The sequence below is a fragment of the Desmodus rotundus genome, chromosome 8 (genome assembly GCF_022682495.2).
Source record: "Desmodus rotundus isolate HL8 chromosome 8, HLdesRot8A.1, whole genome shotgun sequence".
Lineage (NCBI taxonomy): Eukaryota > Metazoa > Chordata > Mammalia > Chiroptera > Phyllostomidae > Desmodus > Desmodus rotundus.
In genome coordinates, this window is record NC_071394.1 from 124,280,009 (window position 1) to 124,298,612 (window position 18,604).

At 59.1% G+C, this 18,604-nt stretch overlaps 1 protein-coding gene across 2 annotated transcripts; it reads left to right on the plus strand.

The window, feature by feature from the left end:
- On the plus strand, positions 1-18,589 carry VILL (villin like). Of its 2 annotated transcripts, XM_053930422.2 has the most exons (21): positions 1-16; positions 497-609; positions 5,009-5,072; positions 5,236-5,310; positions 5,623-5,828; positions 7,186-7,294; positions 8,684-8,794; positions 9,088-9,287; positions 9,619-9,697; positions 9,786-9,884; positions 10,577-10,715; positions 10,903-11,003; positions 12,934-13,071; positions 13,207-13,365; positions 13,901-14,080; positions 14,655-14,800; positions 15,724-15,868; positions 17,194-17,388; positions 17,543-17,614; positions 17,819-18,097; positions 18,332-18,589. In XM_053930422.2, the coding sequence occupies exons 3-21, from the start codon at positions 5,010-5,012 to the stop codon at positions 18,443-18,445; spliced, it is 2,610 nt and encodes an 869-aa protein (XP_053786397.1). In that variant the 5' UTR covers positions 1-16; positions 497-609; position 5,009; the 3' UTR covers positions 18,446-18,589. The 2 variants fall into 2 exon arrangements, with proteins under 2 accessions (XP_053786397.1, XP_045056136.2); XM_045200201.3 differs by lacking the exon at positions 1-16 and having other exon boundaries at positions 367-609.
- The last annotated feature ends 15 nt before the right edge of the window (positions 18,590-18,604 follow it).

Genomic DNA, 18,604 nt, shown 5'->3' on the forward strand with positions numbered 1-18,604 from the left:
GAGAGGTGCCGGCTCTGTAAGGGCTGATGGATGGGCCTCTCCCAGGGTGGGCATCAGGGGTCCCGGGGAGGGCTGGGCTGGGCATGGAGCCCAAACTCGGGGTGGGGAGGACAGCAGAGATGTTAGAGAGAGCCCTGGCCACCTCCCCCACCTCCTGAAGGGACCTGGGTCTCACAGATCCAGACTCTTACCCCCTCCACCACCAGCCTTGGCCGTAATTCCTGCTAAAATTTGCTGGGGTGCTCTGGCCTTCTGGGGGTCAAGGATCAGAGAAGGGAAGTCACAGTGCATTCCACAGGCACAGTTGGCCCAGCCCCAGCCTCTATTCCCTGCTCTCTCTCTGACCACTAGTACCCAGGAGGTGTGGCCTGGCCGACCAGCCTCGCCCTGAAAAGGGGGCTGGCTCTCAGGGAGCTGGGTCAATATTTGTTGACTGACTGACTGATTGACCAAGTTTGAAGGCCCAGCCCACCCAGCAGCGGGGTGTGTCCTGCAGGGCGGGAGCAGGGATTGAGTTACAGCGGAAGGGGAGCAGTGGGCAGAGCCAGGTCCAGGGCCAGGCCCAGCACTGCCCACAGGCAGGGCGAAGGTGCCGGCAGTTGCCAGCAGGTAGGTCTGGCAGGGAGGGGGCATGGGGAGCAGCTGGGCCGGGGGGCTCTGGGGAACGAGGGGTGGGTCGTTCTGAGTCAGGGGTGCATGGGTTGGGGCACAGGCTCAGGGTTGGCAGAACCAGGGAGGCAGTGGGGAGCCCAACGAGTGAGAACACTGGTGGGGCAGGGAGGCCACTGCCAGGGCCACTGACAAGGAAGAAAGTAGCAGTTGTAGGCAGGCGGGGGTCTCCATCACCAGAGTCAGAACACAGGGGACCCAGGCATGGCCCTCCGTTCCTCCACCCGCAGCTAGCACTCCTCCCCCTTCTGGGAAGCTGAGTACTGTAACCTCAGGGTCCGCCTTTCACAGGTATCTCAGGAGGAGGAAGTTGAGCACCTAGGGAGAGAAAGGGGAACCAAGGGAGGGAGCAAGGGAGCGGGTGCCCGGGTTGGCGGGGTGGGGAAGGGGCATGGGGGAAGGGGCGCCGGGGGAAAAGGGGGGCCGTGATGGGGGAAGGCAAGCAGTATCTGGAGAAGGCAGGGAGCACTTCGGTGGGAGGGGAACCCAGGGGAGAGGGGCGCGTTGGAGGAGGAGGGGGTGTGGGAGGAGGCACCTGGGGGGAGGAGGGGCACTGCGGGACTGGGACGGAGTGATATCGGAGGAGGAATTGGGCATGGGGAGGGAAAAGAGGCCCTGGCTGGAGGGAGCCAGCCCCCACTCAGAGGAGGTGACAGAAGGGAGTTCCCCAAGGGAAAGAGGGACATCTGTGGGTGGGAGAACTTGGCAAGTTAGGGGCTCTCTGGAGAGGGAGGGGACCCCCTGAGAAAGATAAGGGATCCTAGGGGAAAGACAGGGCCCCATCCTTTGAGAATCCCTCCCCACATCCTCCCAGAATGCAGTCGGAAGACACTGAACACAGGTTACATGGGGCTGAGGGCCTCAGGCCCTGGGAGCCTGAGAGCTGGGCCCCCTTGGCTGGCACTGGAGATGGGGGCACCCTCTCAGCCCCTCGGGCATGATGCTGTCCCCAGCCAGCGGAATCAGCCCAGCCCTGACTTTCTGGCCACAGTCTGACTTTCCTGTCCCACGTAGTGACCACGGTGCCGAGGCCAGCCAGTCTCCCTGTCACCCCGTCTGCTGCACACTGTTCTGCTCACACTTCTGCCTCGTCACCTCTGAATGTAACTGTGCCTATCACTCGGTGTCATCACATGTTTTCTGTTGCTTGAGGCCCCCTTTACATGGTCACTGTGTCTACTGGTCACTGGTGTCATCTCCACACCACCAGGCCATCAGCTGCAACAGCAGTTCTGGGTACAGTTAGAGCTCACAGTGACTGTCCTTCTCCACCCACCATTGCTCAGTGTGGTGCGGGGCCTTAGGTTCATTTATTCAGCAACGACTTGCTGACTGACTACCTGCCGGGGTCGGGCAGCTGGGCGGTAAGCAAGACAAGCCCCAGGCGTCAGGTAGCTACACCGAGGGCACATGTGGTCTCAGAGTGTGTTCCAAGGGGTCCCAGCCTTCAATAACCTCTGCCCCCTCTCTCAGGGCTGTCCCCTCTGCCCACCCTGCTCTGGGCAGCCCCCCCCATTCCTCCCCCTCTCCCCCCACACTCCCATGGCCACCTTGCCCCTCTTGAAGAGGGTTGGGTGTGTCCCACAGTGTCCTGCAAGCTCATCCGGGCCTGAGCCCCGCCCCTGGGGGCCCGCTTTGTTTCAGCTGTCACGCCTGCCTCTGCCTCTGTAACACTGTATCTCTGCTCTGCCAATTTCCCCCGGGGCACGCAGGGTCAGCAGAGCTGAGATGTTCCTCCCGCTGATAAGGCCCAGTGGAGTGGGACAGGGACATGACCTAACACTGCACCAGGGCCACTAGGAACGAGAAGTTCAGAAAGAAGGGACTTCTGGGTCTGGTGAGCAAAGCAGCAGCAAGAGGAGAAGTGGCAGCCTGCTACCGGGATTTAGGTTAGATGTAGGAAGAACTTCCATGGATGAAGGAATGAGCAAACCTCACACAGAGGCTTCTGAAAGAGTGGTCCAGGGAAGCCTGGGGTGCTTGAGAGTCACCTGCCGAGAGGTAACAAAAGGGAGAGCCCCGGTCCTCCCCAAATACCTCTCATTCCACACTTCTCTGGCTCCTGTGCCCCCTGGGAACCACAGAGCACAGACTCAAGCGAACCAAGTCTCTGTTTGCAGAGCCTGTGGCTGTGTGCAGAGCCTGCGTGTATTACAAGCTCGGCTCGGTTCCGAGAATTTGAGTGCGTGTGCCTGCTGTGCCCAGCCCGCTCACGTTAGCCAGGCCTTTTGCTTGCTGTGGTCTGTCATCTCTTCAGAGACGGTCCTGTGTTCGGAGTCTGTCCTGAGTCTGCAGAGCTTTGTCTGGGCTGCACAGCCTGTTTTTGTCCTGGGCCTACCCTCAGAATCTTTTCTCAGAACCCGGGTCTGTTTAGACAGCCTGCCCCTATTTCCCTGTCAGTGAGGCTGGCTTGGATGGCAGGAGCTGCCCAGCACGTGCCGCCCAGCCCTGTCGGCAGAGCTTGTCTGGGGTCCTTGTCGAGGACGCCTCTTTCTGTCTACGGACGCTTTTCCTGTTTGCAACGCTTTGCCTGTGGAAAGCACCTGTCCCGCCAGCAGAACCTCTCTCCTCTGCCGTAAGCATCTGTCCCGAGACGATGTCCCTCTCAGCGATCTGTTCCTACTTGAGAGCCTGGTTCTGTCTGCAGAACCTGAGCCCTCTTTGTCCAGCCTGTGACATTTCCCAAGGCCTCTGCCTGATTTCCCCGGATAGAAACTATGTCTGCTTGCACGACCTCTTATGAAGAGCTTATCACCGTCAGGGTCGTTGTGCCCACCTGGGAGCACGTGTCCCCTTCTGCAGAGCACGTCCCAGTTTTCAGAGCTTCCTTCCCAATTCCGTGGGTGCTTGTTAGCAGAGCCTGGCCCCACTCAGAGCTGTATCTCTTTTCAGAGCTCGTCCTTTGCAAGGAAGCCGGTCCCTGTTTGCAGTACCCAGGCCGTCTGCAGAACCTGGTCTGTCTGCAGAACCCAGCCCTGTTTCAAGAGCTTGCCTGTGTCTGGGGCTTCTGTGCATGACCACAGAGCTCGTGTCCCTGCCAGCTGCTTCCAGCAAACCCTGCCGTCTCTGAAGAAGCTGCCCCTGTTAACAGAGCCTGTCTGTGTGCAGAGCCTGTGTGGGCTCAACCCACACAAAACCTCTCCCTATCTGCAAAGTCTGTCTCTAGGGGCTGTGTCGGCAGGGCCTGCGTCTTTTCCCAGAGCTTGGGTCTCATTGTCTTGTTCGTGAGTGTTTGCCCAGCCCGCTCCCACCCCCCTGGAGGCTGGCTTCAAGTCTGCCTCCCAAGGCTGTCCCTGTGCGCAGGGGCTGGCCGTGCCTAGAGAGCTTTAGCCTCTTTCAAGAGCCTGCTTCTGTCTGGGAAGCACTTCTCCCACTGAAGATACCGTGCCTGTGCACGCACCTTGCCTATCCATCTCCCTGTCCATATCTGCAGTCTGTCCCTTATGCAAAGTCTGTCCCCGTCTTAAGAGTTGGTCCCCATCCACATTTCACTAAGCCCTTCCCAGTCTGCAAAGCTCCTCCATACCTGCAGAACCTGAGGCTGCTTGTAGAGTCTTTTTCAGTGTGCACAAGCTTTGCTCGTTTGCCGGCCTGTCCGAAGTTCCCTGGGTAAGGTCTGCATCTCTGCACAGGCCGTCCTTGTACATGCAGACGGTCCCTGGCTGCAGACCTCGTTGTCCTTAGGAGAACCCGTGCCTGTTGCATCCTGCTCTTCCACCTGGGGAGGCTGTCACCTGTGTTGGCAGAGCCTGTGCTGGTGTGCAGAGCCTTTTCCGGCCCACACAGCCTCTCCCTCTCCGCAGGTGCCCTATCACTTTGCATTGCCTGTTCCTGATGCTCTGGGAAACCTATGCCTGTTTGCAGCTCTGTCCCTGTGTGCGAACCTCTACGAGATTCGGTCTCCTTTGCAGAGCCCGTCCCTGCCGGCAGAGTCTGTTTTCTCTAGCAGAGCCTTGGCCCGTCTGCACGACTTACCACGCAGCCCACAGTCACTACTGTCCTGTCGATCCTCTGTCTGTCTGCATCACTTGTTTCTGACTCCCTGCCTGTTTGCAGAGCTTGTTGCGATGTTCCAAGCTCATGGGGACAGAGCTCAGCCCTGTTTCAGGAGCACAAGCACAGATGACAAACCAAGTCGCTGTTGGCAAAGCCTCTCTGTGCTGCGTCTGCGGTGCCTGTCCCGGTTCCCGGCGTTTGCGTGTTTATAGAGTCTTCTTCATGAAAGGCACATGCTAGGATGAGGGGCTTTGGAGAGCCGCAGGCAGGGAGAGTTCTTGCTTGGAGGCCAGGGTCTGAGAGCTCTGACTCTCGGTTCCTTCCTCACTCCCATCTGGCCTAGGATGGATGTCTCCCGCCTCCCAGCCATCGAGAGCCATAGGGACCTCCACATCTGGATCATTGAGGTGAGGGGCAGGACTGACAGCGGCACTGGGGCGGGGGGGTGGCCTCTGAAATGAAGCTTCTCCTGGGCCTCAACTCAGAGCTGGTCCCCCCACCCCAGAGGGCCAGGGGTGTGTGCGTGGGGGAGGGCCTCCTGAGTTGTCACTGGGCACTTTCCTCTCCCAGAACCTGGAGATGGTGCCTGTACCCGAGAGGGCTTATGGGAACTTCTTCGAGGAGCACTGCTACATTGTCCTCCACGTGAGCGCTGGGGAGCCTGACGGGGTGGCACGGCCCAGCCGGGGAGCCTGATGATGCAGCGTAGGGTCCACCCTGGGAAGGGATGTCCCTGGGGCCCTGGGATCCCATCCCATAAGGGGGCTGCTGCCTCTGAGGCCGCTCAGCCCTTTCCTCCCCATTATGGATCCCCTTCCCCGTCCCCCCAAGGCCCTTGCACGTCTTGGACCTTGACCTCAGTGTCCACTCATGCCTTGGCCCTCGGCCCCCGGCCCTTCCCCCACCTTGGAACCTCAGCTCCCTCCGCCCCCGGCCCCACCAACACCTGGGCCCTAGGTCCCCCAGAACCTAAAGGACATGCAGGGGGCATCCAAGGACCTGCACTACTGGATTGGAAAGGAGGCAGACGCAGAGGCCGAGGGCATGGCGGGCATCTTTATGCAGCACCTGCAGGAGGCGCTGAGTGGCGCCACAGTGCAGCACCGAGAGGTGCAGGGCCACGAATCCGACTGTTTCTGCAGTTACTTCCGCCCAGGGGTCATGTGAGTGAAGGGCTTGGCGGGGGGCAGGAGGAGTTGAAGGAGAACAGAGGGGTGGGGTGGCCTGGGTGAGCCTCTCCCTCATCCTTAGTGTGTGGAGTGCTTGGGGATGGCTAACCCTGATTGCAGTACAAATCACACACCATCCACTCACCATTTAAAACGTGCAATTCGGTGATTTTTAGTGTCTTCACAGACTGTGCAGCCAGCACCACAGTTTCAGAGCAAGTTCGTCCCCCCACAAAGAGGCCCTGTATCCTCCAGCAGCCACTCCCCACTTCCCCCCGGTATTCCCTGCCCCATCTGTACAGATGCCCCTGTTCTGGGCATGCCATATAAATGGAATTATGTACATGAGATATGGATATACCACAGTTTATTTATGTGTCCATCATGCGACGGACATCTGAGTTGTTTCCGCTTTCTAGCTGTCCTGGATAACGCTGTTGTGAACATTGCAGGCGAGACTTTGTTTCCCAGTCTTGTTGAAACGTAATTGCCATACACCACTGCGTAAGTGCAAGGCGCACGGCACGGCACTGTGACTTGTGTGTGCTGTGCTGTGACATGATTACCGCTCTAAGTTTAGTTAACACCCACTATTGTGCACAAGTGTTCGTGTGGACCTCGTTTTTTGTTTCTCTAGGATGCACACCCAGAGGTGGACACCCATGTGGTTTTGAGTTCGCCTTTATGTCACTGTACCCAGTAGAAACACGTCTTTTCCTCTAAATTGTTTCAAATGTGTATTAAATTAATAGTTGCAATAGATGAGATTGAACCCTAGGAAATTGCCAACATTCAATCATTTCTGTTTTATACAGTTAAACCTAATACATGCAGGTAGCACATGTATGAACACACACATGTACACACACACGCAGGAAACACACACTTTGGTATATGTTCACCTGCAAGTGGACACACACACGCGCGCGAATAGTCATGTCCACTCGCACACACATACATGTTGTTTTCCTTAATTCCACACACTCACACCTGTACCCACACGGATAAACAGACACTCGTGCTCCCATTTCTCTACAAGTGCATTGTATGTGCACACACAGGTTTGTGTGTACACGCGTGTGTCTACACCTGTACACATGGATAAAGAGATGTGTGCCATGCCCCACGTGTATACACACATATGCATGTGTGTGTACATGCTTACAAACATGTGTGTGCTCCTGCCCTACGTGTGTAGCAATGCACTTGTGCACATGTTCCTATCTACTTGCACATGCATGTCAAGCCGGCACGTGTGTGTTCCCACATGTGTGCATGCATGTGCTCACTTCTGCACTCCCTCCTGCACGTGGCAGTGTATGGTCTTACAGGGGACCCATTCCCCCCTCAGCTACCGGAGGGGAGGCCTGCCCTCTGACCTCAAGCATGTGGAGACCAACATGTACAACATCCAGAGACTGCTGTGCATCAGAGGGAGGAAGCACGTGTCAGCCACCGAGGTGAGAACGCTGGGGATGCACTTGATCCCTAGATCAGCTCAGACTCCGTGAACGGAAGTATAGGGACGTGTGGGGGTGCCAGGGGGATGGGGGGCCCAGGGGCTGTCATCATTCCCAGAGGGCCTCTCTTGTTGTTAAATTTACTTTTCAATTACAGTTGAAACACAATGTTACATTCGTATCAGGTGTACCCATGGTGACTAGACATTTGTGTAACTTACCAAGTGATCGCTCTGTGAAGTCTAGTACCCAGGCCCAGCTGGCCTCTCTTGAATGAGGAGAGAGAAGGCAGAGCCGGCCCCAGCCCCGCCATGGCTCCTCTGCCCCTCTGTGTCTTCACTCACCTCACAGCCATATTAAGAATTTGGGCCGGGTTGGCGGAGGGGACATGGGCAGACAAGATGTCGCACCTGGATGGTCCCTGTAAGCATGATTTTGGCAGGGGGACGTACATGCTCTCATACACATTGTCATTGTCACTCCCAGACGCACACAGTGTCTCCCACTGTTACCCCTGTGGCCACTCTGGTCCTTGCGCCACTGAGAACAGAGCACACCTTGCCTTCTTTGGTCAGGAAATTAATGGGAAATGCCAGTCTTGGTAGGACAAGGCATGGTGCTGCCATCTAGCAGGTGTGTGGTGTAGTGCATGTTGAGGAGCCTGATGTCTGCGGTGTGAGCGCGCCTGAGCTGTAAGCGCCACTCTCTGCACGGCAGGGAGCAGCCCTGTGACTCAGAGACGATCCCACACAGCTTCACACACTGTCACCTGCAGCTTCAATGACCACACATCCCTGGTCACGCAGAAATGCAGGCCTGGGTCTTGCCTGTCACCTGGTACCATTATTTAAGTCTCCCCTCTCACTCTGGAAGTTAACCAGACTTACCCATGGATAGCACACTGCCCCCCACATGGGCACACGGGCACTGTCACCCATGAGCACACACTTGTTTTTATTTGGTGTGCCCTCACATGCGTGAGAGTGTACATGGGCATGCACATTCACACACATGGTAAACACATGCACACCCCAATTGTATATACACGTGTGTACACATGGACAGCTACAGGCATGCATTGAGTGAAGAGTGTCACACTTGGTCACATACACCCTGTGGTGTGCAGCAGTATCTCCAGTCACACGTGCCTAGAAATGCACATGGCTGCGGCCACAGGGCGGCCCTCGGCATGTCATACGGTCACACGGACGCTTGCCTGCATGCCCGGACCGTAGTATCTGGTCACACAGACACACGGGTGCACAGAGCCTCCTGCAAGTGACACACCCAAGCTGTGCTTGCCTAGGTGGGGACAGGCTGCAGTTCCCCGGCCCTTGGTGCTGGTGGTATGACACACTGTCCCCTCCCAACCCCTCCTGGCTCTGGCAGGTGGAGCTCTCCTGGGAAAGCTTTATAAAGGGCAACATCTTCCTGCTGGACCTGGGCAAGGTGATGATCCAGTGGAACAGGCCCAAGACCAGCGTCTCTGAGAAGGCGCGGGTGAGTGTCTGCCCGGGGAGCAGAGGGGCGCAGGACCACGGGTGGGGGGGTCCCCCAGATGCCCATCCTCCGTCTGCCCCAGGAGGTAGGCCTGGTTCTCCGCTGCCATCTGAAAAGCAACCACTAGGTGCAAGAGCTGAGTCAGACCCTGCACTGGTGGTACAGCTGGATGCCAGCTAAGGGGCCACCTACCCCAGCCTCTGGGAGTGGAGCAGTGACAGGGAGGATCTGGGATGCTGCCTGGGGGACAGGGGGCATGATGGGGGCCCTGACTGCCAGGTCCTCTCCTGCAGGGCCTGGCCCTGACCTACAGCCTCCAGGACAGGGAGCGCGGGGGCCGTGCCCAGATCGGTGTGGTGGACGATGAGGTCAAAGCCGCTGGCCTTGTGGCAATGATGGAAGGTGTGCTGGGCCGCAGAGCGGGCCACCTGCATGCCGCCATGCCCGACGAGAGTGCTAACCAGCTGCAGAAGGCCCGAGTCCATCTCTACCAGTGAGCAGACCTTGCGAGTGGGCTGGGTGGGTGGCATAGGCCGGGCTGGCATGTCCATCCCTACAGCAACACCACAGGGTTTTTAGAAAGCCCTCCAGAAAAGGCTCATGGGTTTCTGGAGCCGGCCCTGTGGGACCTGGGCCCAGCCTATACCCTTGCACGGCAGAAACCCATTGTACAGACGGGGCAACGAAGGCCAGGTAGTTGCCTAAAGCCTCTGCTCAGGGCCCCAGCCCCCATGCCTCTGCCTCGGGGTGGGGGTGGGGGATGAAATGGGGCTACAGCGGAGCCAGGCCAGGAAGAGGCTGCGCTGCCCACATCTGTCCTCCAGTGTCCACGAGAAGGGTAAGGACCTGGTGATCCAGGAGGTGGCGACCCGTCCACTGACCCAAGACCTGCTGCATGAGGAGGTGAGGCAGGCCTGGCCCCGGTCACCCCACCCACCCCACGCTCTACCCCGTCTGGACCCCCACTGACCAGCCCCACTCTGGCCCCCAGGACTGCTACATCCTGGACCAGGGGGGCTTCGTGGTCTATGTGTGGCAAGGACGCAAGTCTAACCTCCAGGAGAAAAAGGCCGCCTTCAGCTGGGCTCTGGTGAGGCTGTGGGGCCCTGTCTCCCCTTCTCAGAGGAACAGGGTGCAGCCCTGCGGCTAGAACGGGGAGGCCGCCCTGCCCTGGGGCCTGAGGGAGGAAACATCCCACCCTGGGGGCCTGTCTGGTGGAGCACAGGACCCTGCAGGCGCCTAGGCCCGAGACAAACCTCCTGGTCTGAGGGAGGAGAGACAGCTCTGCCCAGGGGCGGGAGGGGAGTGCAGGGGCTCTCAGGGGAACTGGAGGCATGTGGCCGGCCTAGGGTGCCCTGAGCAGGGAGGTCTGGGGGATCCAGTTAGCACCCAAAAAACCATGTGTCAAAGGACATCGAAGGACCGGGTGGCCCTGCCTTCTGGTCTGAGACGCCTAGTGCACTGGGGGCCCCTCCTTTTCAAGGAGGGGAGACTGGGCTCAGCCTGGCATCTGACGGGTTGTCTTGACTGGCCCTTCCTGAGGCCCAGACAAAGGGGACCCTGCCTGTCCTCAGGTACCTCGAGGAGTCGGTAGTGGCAGAACCAGCCCCAAAAAGTGAATCTGGAGCTCGGCGAATGCCCGCTGCTCATTGCTCTGCTGGCCCCGCTGGCCCTGCTGGCCCCGCTGGCCCTGCTGGCCCCGCTGCAGGAGCATCAGGTCCCTGTGGGGGGGAGGCACAGTGGGCCCCACCCGGCACAGGCCTGACAGAGACCCCGCCCCAGGGCTTCATCCAGGTCAAGGGCTACCCGCCCCACACCAACGTGGAGGTGGTGAGTGATGGCACAGAGTCCGCCGCGTTCAAGCAGCTCTTCCGGTCCTGGTCTCAGGAGCTGAGTGGGAACAAGGACTTGGGCAGGATCCGTGAGTGGGAGGGGCGGGCCCCTGGGGGCGGGGCCTGTGGGGCGACACCCAGAGCCTTGGTGGGATGAGTGAGGAGGCGTGACCAGGGGGCTTCTTGAAGGACCGGTGGGTCAGGTGAAGACAGGTGAGGGGCCTGTGGAGCCACCAGGGCAGCAGGCACCAGTGACACCCTCTGCCCCACCCTCAGGTAAATTGACGCAGGTAAAGCTCGACCTGGGCAAGCTGCACAGCCAGCCTGAGCTAGCGGCCCAGTTCAGGATGGTGGACGACGGCTCCGGGAAGGTGGAGGTGAGGGGCACTGGCTGGGCACAGTGGAAGGGGGAGATGGGCACACGGGGGTAGGCTTTGTCTTCAGGTGGCCTGGGTCCTCTCGAGTGCACATCTACGCACCAAAAGGGACACCAGGGGCCTGTGTCCTATACACGCACCCTCCGGACAGTGGGCTCATACAAGCATGCCTAGTCCCTCATGCACAGCCATGGCCAGACAGTCACATGACAGCCACACTCGGACACGCACTTGTGCCCTTTTGCCATATGTATGACACAGCCATCTGTGTGATAACACGGACACACACACTCGGTCCTTGTCATTGCACTTAATCACAGCCCGGTGCACAACTGCGAGAATTAACTGCACGAATTCTACGTCTCACATGATTGGCCACATACAACCATGAACCCACAGGGACACCCCAGCAAAGATACAGTCACGTAATCACAGCCTCCCACACCCAGCCCCCAACACACAGTCACACAAAGTCACACACCATCAGCCCCATCTGGTCTCAGACGGGCGTTGTGGGAGAGGGAGGGTCTGGGGACCACTCCCAGGTTCTGTACACAGAGCAGAGTTGCATCTTGACCTGTTGGCTGAACTCCTGGGCAGAGCCTCTGATTCCTTTGGGCCTTGTTTTTTTGTTTTTGTTTTTGTTTTTTCTATAAAATGGGGGCAAAAACTGTGGTCCCATCTGGGGCAAAGGCTGGGGATGCTGTGAGATTCTGGGACCGCTGGGCTTGTGTGAGGGGTTCTAGTTCTCAAGGTAGGTCAAGGTCAGAGAAAATGTTTCTCCAAGGTTTCCTCCTACAAGTGCCCTATAACGGATGGACAGAAGTGGTAAGTGAGGAGAGCCGGAGATAGGAGGAGATAGGGTGAGGCAGGGAGGAAGGAAGGGGGGAGCAGGGAGAGAGACAAGGGAGACAGAGAAAGGAGGGGGGAGACATGCTGTGGGGGGTAGGAGCATGGGATGAAGAGCAGGGAGAGATGGGGCACACAGGGAGAGAGGCACAGCCAGGGAGCTAGAGAGGGAGACTGGAAAGCAGCAGGGGAGTGGCAGACAAGTAGGGGGAGGCCCCAGCCGGGAGGCCCCAGCCTGGAGGCCCCAGCCTGGAGGCCTGGCAGCCAGGTAAACGCTGCTCCCAGGTGGCCTGTGTCCAGAGTCAGCCTCTTCTGCAAAAGGCCAGGTTCTGGACACACTGGTTTGGAAGAGAACCTCTCCAAAGCCAGCTGTCAGGCTCTGTATGGCACAGATTACCCAGGCTTCCAGGCTTCGTTTCCTGCCATGTGGAGGTGGGCGCTGTTACCCCCACTTCACTGAGGCTCAGAGAGGTCTCACAGCCGACACAGGCCACCCTGGGGTTTGACCAGGTGGCCTCTATCCAGAGCCCGTGCTCACCACCCACAGGAGCAAGAAGTCACGCTGTTAAGTGTGAGGAAGTATATTCGTTTCCATCTTTGAACAGGCTTTGTGTTTTCAAGTGACCCTTAAAAAAAGGGAATTTTTCCAACAGCCCCAAGGCCTTGCTCCTGCCCAGCTTCTGCTGCCCTGGCCTGAGCAGCGAGCAGTTCTGCCAGGGCCTGTCTGCCCCTCACCCGTGCTGTGGCTGGTGGGCTCAGGATGGCGGTGGTGTGTGGCAGGAGTCAGGTTTGCCTTGGCAACCTCTGGAGTCCTCACCACTTGCTTGTCCCGGGCACCCCATGCCAACTTGGAGCCCTGGATGGGACCAGTCTGGCACGGGCATGGCGGGTCCCAGGGCCCCATGGGGAAAGGGTCACCTGCAGATCCTCACACAAGCCCAGCATGAGCACAGGGTAGCTGCAGAGTTGGGGGCGAGCCATGTCCCTGCCCAGATGAGGCTGAGGAGGCCTTTCAGGCTGGGCACAGGGTGAGCTCAGATGGAGCAGCCACTTGTGCCCATCGGTACCCCCTGTTCCCCAGGTGTGGTGCATCCAGGACTCAGGCAGGCAGCCCATGGACCCCAAGCATCATGGACAGTTTTGTGCCAGCAACTGCTACCTTGTCCTCTATACGTACCAGAAGATGGGCCGCATCCAGTACATCCTGTACCTATGGCAGGTGCGCAGGCCTGGGGGTTGGGGCGGGGTGGGGGTCGTTGGAGGGGGATGCTACAGGCACCTTCCAGGCTCAGAGCTGAAGATCTGAGAATGGAATCTAAGAGTCACTCCAGGCCCCCACCAACCCCGTCTGCAGGGCCGCCAGGCCACCACACACGAGATACAAGCCTTGAACGGCAACGCTGAGGAGCTGGACCTCCTGTTCCGTGGAGCCCTGGTGCAGGAGCGTGTGACCATGGACAGTGAGCCGCCCCACTTCCTCGCCATCTTCCAAGGCCAGCTGGTCGTCTTCCAGGTTAGGACCTACCTTGGCTGCTGTGGCCACTGCCCCATGGCTCCTCCATGTGCCAGTGACCCTCATATGCAATGCTAACCTCTCTTCAGGCCAGGGGCCCAGCTGACCCCCACTCCCACTCAGGCTTCCTGGTGCTTATTTGAGGCCCAGGAGCTCCAAGGGGGCCCCCTGAGTAAGTTTCTCCCCCTAGTCCTCAGAGCCAGCCACGAAGCAGGAGCACAGGTGAGGAAGTGTAATTGGAAGGGAGCCAGGACCTTGCCTGGGGTCACACACCGGCAGAGCTGGTCCCCACTTTCCACCTCCAAGCCTGGAGGACTATACCCTGACCCCTTGGAGATGGGGTGAAGGGTCCATTTAGAAAGACCTGGCTCCATCCCAGATGATGGGATCCTCACACTCCACCCCCAAAGGGTCCAGACAACAGTGGTGGCTTCAAGAAAGGGATCCCTGGGCCTTGAGGCCGTCTGTCCCCCATTAGGGCAGGGAGGTGACCCCTTGGAGCCCTTGCCCCAGCTGATGCCCAGCCCTCTTGTAGAAGAGCACCAGGCACAGTGGGAAGGGGCAGCCAGCATCCGCCACGAGGCTGTTCCACGTGCAAGGCACCGACAGCTACAACACCAGGACCATGGAGGTGCCAGCCCGGGCCTCAGCCCTCAACTCTGGTGACATCTTCTTGCTGGTCACAGCCAGCATCTGCTACCTCTGGTTTGGGAAGGTACCGCCAGCACTGACCACTAAATTCACGCCCAGGGCAGTGGATCCGGGCAGGGATGAGGCCACTCCACAGGGGACACAACTTCAAGTCCAACCTTAGATAGGCCTGGAGGGGGTGGGATGGGGGGAATGTGACCCCTCTGGAACCCGGGGGAAGGTATAAAGTGACAGGTGCACCTGGGAGTCCACAGGTCAGAGCTAGGCTAGACCCAGCCTGCCTCCCCTCCTTCCTGCCTCGAGCAGGGTGCTGCCCCTTCCCAACTCTCTGGGGAAAAGGAGGAGGCCTAGCTCAGCTTGCCAGAATTTTCTCTGATCTTCAGCATAAACCAGAAATGATCCTCAAACCTGGGGGTCCCCAACCATGCTCTGGACCCAGAGAGGATCCTGGCCCCCGTGACCCTGACCAGCAGGGAAGACAGACGGAGACCGGGAGGGGCAGGAAGGGCCATCCCTTGCCAATACACGCCCTCCCTTCAGCCCAGGCCTCCTGCGACTCAGGCGCCTGGGAGGGGGCTGTGAGGCTGGAGGTGAAGACCCCTCCCCTGCAGGGGCTGACCCAGCTATTTGCTTGCTAGGGCTGCAGCGGTGATCAGCGGGAGATGGCACGGACAGTAGTCCCTATCATCTCCGAGAAGGACAAGGAAACAGTGCTGGAGGGTCAGGAGCCTCCCCACTTCTGGGACGCCCTGGGGGGCCGGGCTCCCTACCCCAGCAACAAGAGGTGACAGGGTTGGGAGGGTGGTGTTCTCCCTAGACAGAGGAGGAATCCGAGGCCTAAAGAGGGTGGGGTGATTAATTAAGGGCCACATGTGGAGCTGGAGGGGCCACACAAGAACTGAGGACTCTTGGTTCCCCATCCCAGGGGCTCCAGGAGCACAGCCCCCTCTGCCCTTCACTCCCCAGCCCTGAGTAACTGGGATCAGGAAGATGCAGGAAGGGCAGGGCAGTGGTGCCCTCTGCTGGCTGAATGCGCTCCCTGCATTGTCCCAGTCCTGGACCATCCCACTGGCAAGAGCCACTCCCCAACTCCACAGTCCCCAGGGGGTTGGTGCCCAGTGTGTGTGTGTGTGTGTGTGTGTGTGTGTGTGTGAACAGTGTATGTGTGTGGTGTGCAAATGCACAAGGGTGTGTAGGGCAGAGTGAGACCTCAAAGGGAGGAGGGAGCTGAGTACCTCCACTCTGTATTGTCCGCATGACCCGGTTTATGCACTGCACTCCCCCAAGTCTTGGGACAAGTCTGCGGAGCTCCTAAGTGCTGCTGTCCCCCCTCTCTCAGCCTAACTTCCCCCCTCCCACCTTGAGCCTGACACTGGACCCCAGCCAGGGATGGGACCAGCAACTCCTCCCCAAGGAGGTCAGGACTCCAGCTCAGGCCCGCCCCACGAAGCCAGCTGTCCACACTCCTGGGAAAATTCATGGGGCAGCTTGTGCCACAGCTGGCCTGAGCTGGACGGATCCCCTAATCTGCTCTCCCCATTGACAGGGGTACTGAGGCCCAGAGGGGAGCAGGGTGGGTGTTCCCAGAGTGAATTGAGGAATGGGTGGAGCTCAGAGGAGGTCCCAGCCCCTGGCGTGGGAGCCCCTGTGCTGAGGGCTAGCTGGGCCCCGGCTGCACCCTGACAGCCTTGTGTCCACCCTGGCCAGCCTCCCGGAGGACGTCTCTGGCTTCCAGCCACGACTGTTTGAGTGCTCCAGCCAGAATGGCCACTTGGTCCTCGTGGAAGTGGTGTTCTTTAGCCAAGAGGACCTGGACAAGAATGATGTCATGTTACTCGACACCTGGCAGGAGGTGAGGCAGCCACTCCCGTCCTACTGCAGTGTGTGTGGATCTGTGTAACTGGGTGTGAGCGTGTGTGTCTGTGTGTGTCCCTCACCATATGACTGCGTGTAAGGCTGCAGCTGAGTCTCGGTGGCTGTGTGACACTGTGTGACCATGAATGCAAGGCTGTGAGCGACAGCCACCGCGAGCCTTCGGGAGCCTGTGGCTCTGTGTCACGAGCTCGTGTGCGATTGTGACTGGCTTTGTAGTTGTGTGTAGCTCCCGATGTGCTTTCAAATGGCGGGGGGCTCCAAGTGGCTGCCCAGGCCGACATGTGTCGATGTCAGCGTGTGTCAGTGTCAGGTTCGCGTGTGGTGCGTCTGCCTTTGTGTGCGTGGCTGTGTGGAATGGCTGTGGGGCACTGTAACTGCCTGGAGCTGCAGCCAGTGAGACAGTGTGTGGGATGCTGGTCGTGGGTGTGAGTGACAGGGGCTGTGCTCGTGTGGCTGGGCAGTGGTTTCTGTGTGGCCACGCGCAGTGGTTTTTCGGGCTCCTGTGTTTTCCAGGCTGGGTGCGTGCGACTGTACAACCAAGTGTGACTGTGCTTATGCACAACTATGTGTGGCTATAGGTGACACTGTGTGGCTGTGATTTGTTGTCTGGCTGTGGCAATGGATGGTTGTGTCTGTGTCCATGATACTGTGTGACCGTGATGAGGCTCCCAGGCTCCCACGTCACTCAGAGCAACACCGAAGCCCCTACCGCCGCCCCTGTGGCCTGATCTGCTCCCACTCTCCCCGTGCCGGCGCTGCTTCCTCCGCAACGGCCTCTCGCTGATCCTCAGAGATGCCACATGCTCAGGGCCGAGCGCTGGTTGTATGTTCTGGTTACAGCACTCTCCCCAGACCTCCCGTGACTCTCCCTCCCCTCCCTCAGATGTCATCTTCTCTGTAAGGCTCTCCCTGACTTTAATTTAAAATGACATTATTCCCACCATCACTGCTCTCATCGTCTTTCCCTGCCTTATTTTCCTTCATCTGATATATTGCAGATTTTACTTATTTTTCTGTTTCTCCCAATACAATGACAGCTCTACAAGGGCAATGATTTTTGTCTATTTTTTTCCACTCTTGAATCCTCTGGCCCACGATAGGTGCTCAGTAAATTTTTGTGGACTGAATGCACGCACATATATGCCTGTGACCTTCTGGAGTGTTTATGAGGGTGTGGATACAGTGGCCAAGCTGTGTGTGTCTGGTATGTTAGGGGGCTCTTAGACCATCTGATAGGCAGGGCTGGGAAGGAAGTGGGCAGCCCGTCCACCGGCCTAAGGCCAGGCCCCTTCTGTGGCCTAGATCTTCCTGTGGCTCGGGGAAGCTGTCAGTGAGCAGAAGAAGGAGGCAGTGGCCTGGGGCCAGGAGTACCTGCAGACCCACCCAGCAGGGAGGAGCCTGGCCACACCCATTGTGCTGATCAGGCAGGGCCACGAGCCTCCCACTTTCACCGGATGGTTCCTTACCTGGGACCCCTACAAGTGGACCATGAGTGAGGTCTGAACCCCCAGTGCCCCCAACCCAGGGGAGAGGGGCTTGCCCTGCCTGGGGACCTCCAATGAGGGCTGGGGAGACCTGGTCTTGGCCTCAGGCCCCCTCCTGGGTCCCACTGGTACCCCTCCATCTCACCCCACCCTGATCTTGCCTGCAGTACAACCAGCCCCATAAGGAGTCGGTGGAGGGCAACCTGGGAGCAATCTCTGCCATCTCTGAGATAACAACAGTGAGTACTGGGGTCTCCCAGGCCCCCCTGGGGGTCCGGGCTCAGTTGCCGTGGTCCAGATGGGCAGAATGGGCAGGGAAGGAGCTAGGTGCTGGTAGGTGGCAGAGGTTGCAGTTGGGGGCAACAGGGCCAGTGGGCTCAGTGTGGCCCCCCAGTAGGAGCCTGTCCCCCATCTTCCTCAGCCTGAGTCCCCTCTATGGACAGGGAGTCAACAACTTCCAGCTGTCCAGATGGCCAAGCAATAGCAGGACAGGCCCCTTGGCCCTGCAGGCCTTCAAGGGCTCCCGGGACAGGTCAGAAAACGAGTTGGAGCCGAGCCCCAAGGCAAGCGGCAGCAGCACCAGCACCGGCAGCCCCAGCAGCAGCAGCAGCAGCTCCCACAGCAGCCCCAGGGCCATGATCAACGGGGGCCTGTCCCGAGAACAGCTGATGTACCAGGCCGCCAAGGACCTGCCAGAGGGCGTGGACCCGGCCCACAAGGAGGTAGGTGCCCAAGACCCCCTGCCACTCGCTGCCCCAGCACTAACGCACCGCCCGAGGCGACACACTGATCGTGAGCAATGGGCAGGGTGCCCAGCAGAGGTGTGTTCCAGATGGCACAATGGGCAGAGATGTGGGAGAGGAGAGCCTTGAGCCCTGGGATGACGCCTCTGGCTGGGGTAGGATTCCGGGCTCAGTTGACACCTTTGCCTGTACCCCCCTCCCCCACCCCGACAGTTCTATCTCTCCGACTCGGACTTCCAAGATATCTTTGGGAAGTCCAAGAAGGAATTCTACAGCATGGCCAAGTGGAAGCAGCAGCAGGAGAAAAAGCAGCTCGGCCTCTTCTGAACCCAGGCCCTGCTCCTGCCAGTGCCACTCATGTGACCGGCCCTCCTGCCCCCCTGGGTAACTCCCCCACATGCACCTGAGCCCCCAGGGAGACTCCTGGGTCACCCCCTCCCCGTCAATAAAAGCTTGTGGGCCTCATAAGGTGTGGCATGCAGGCTT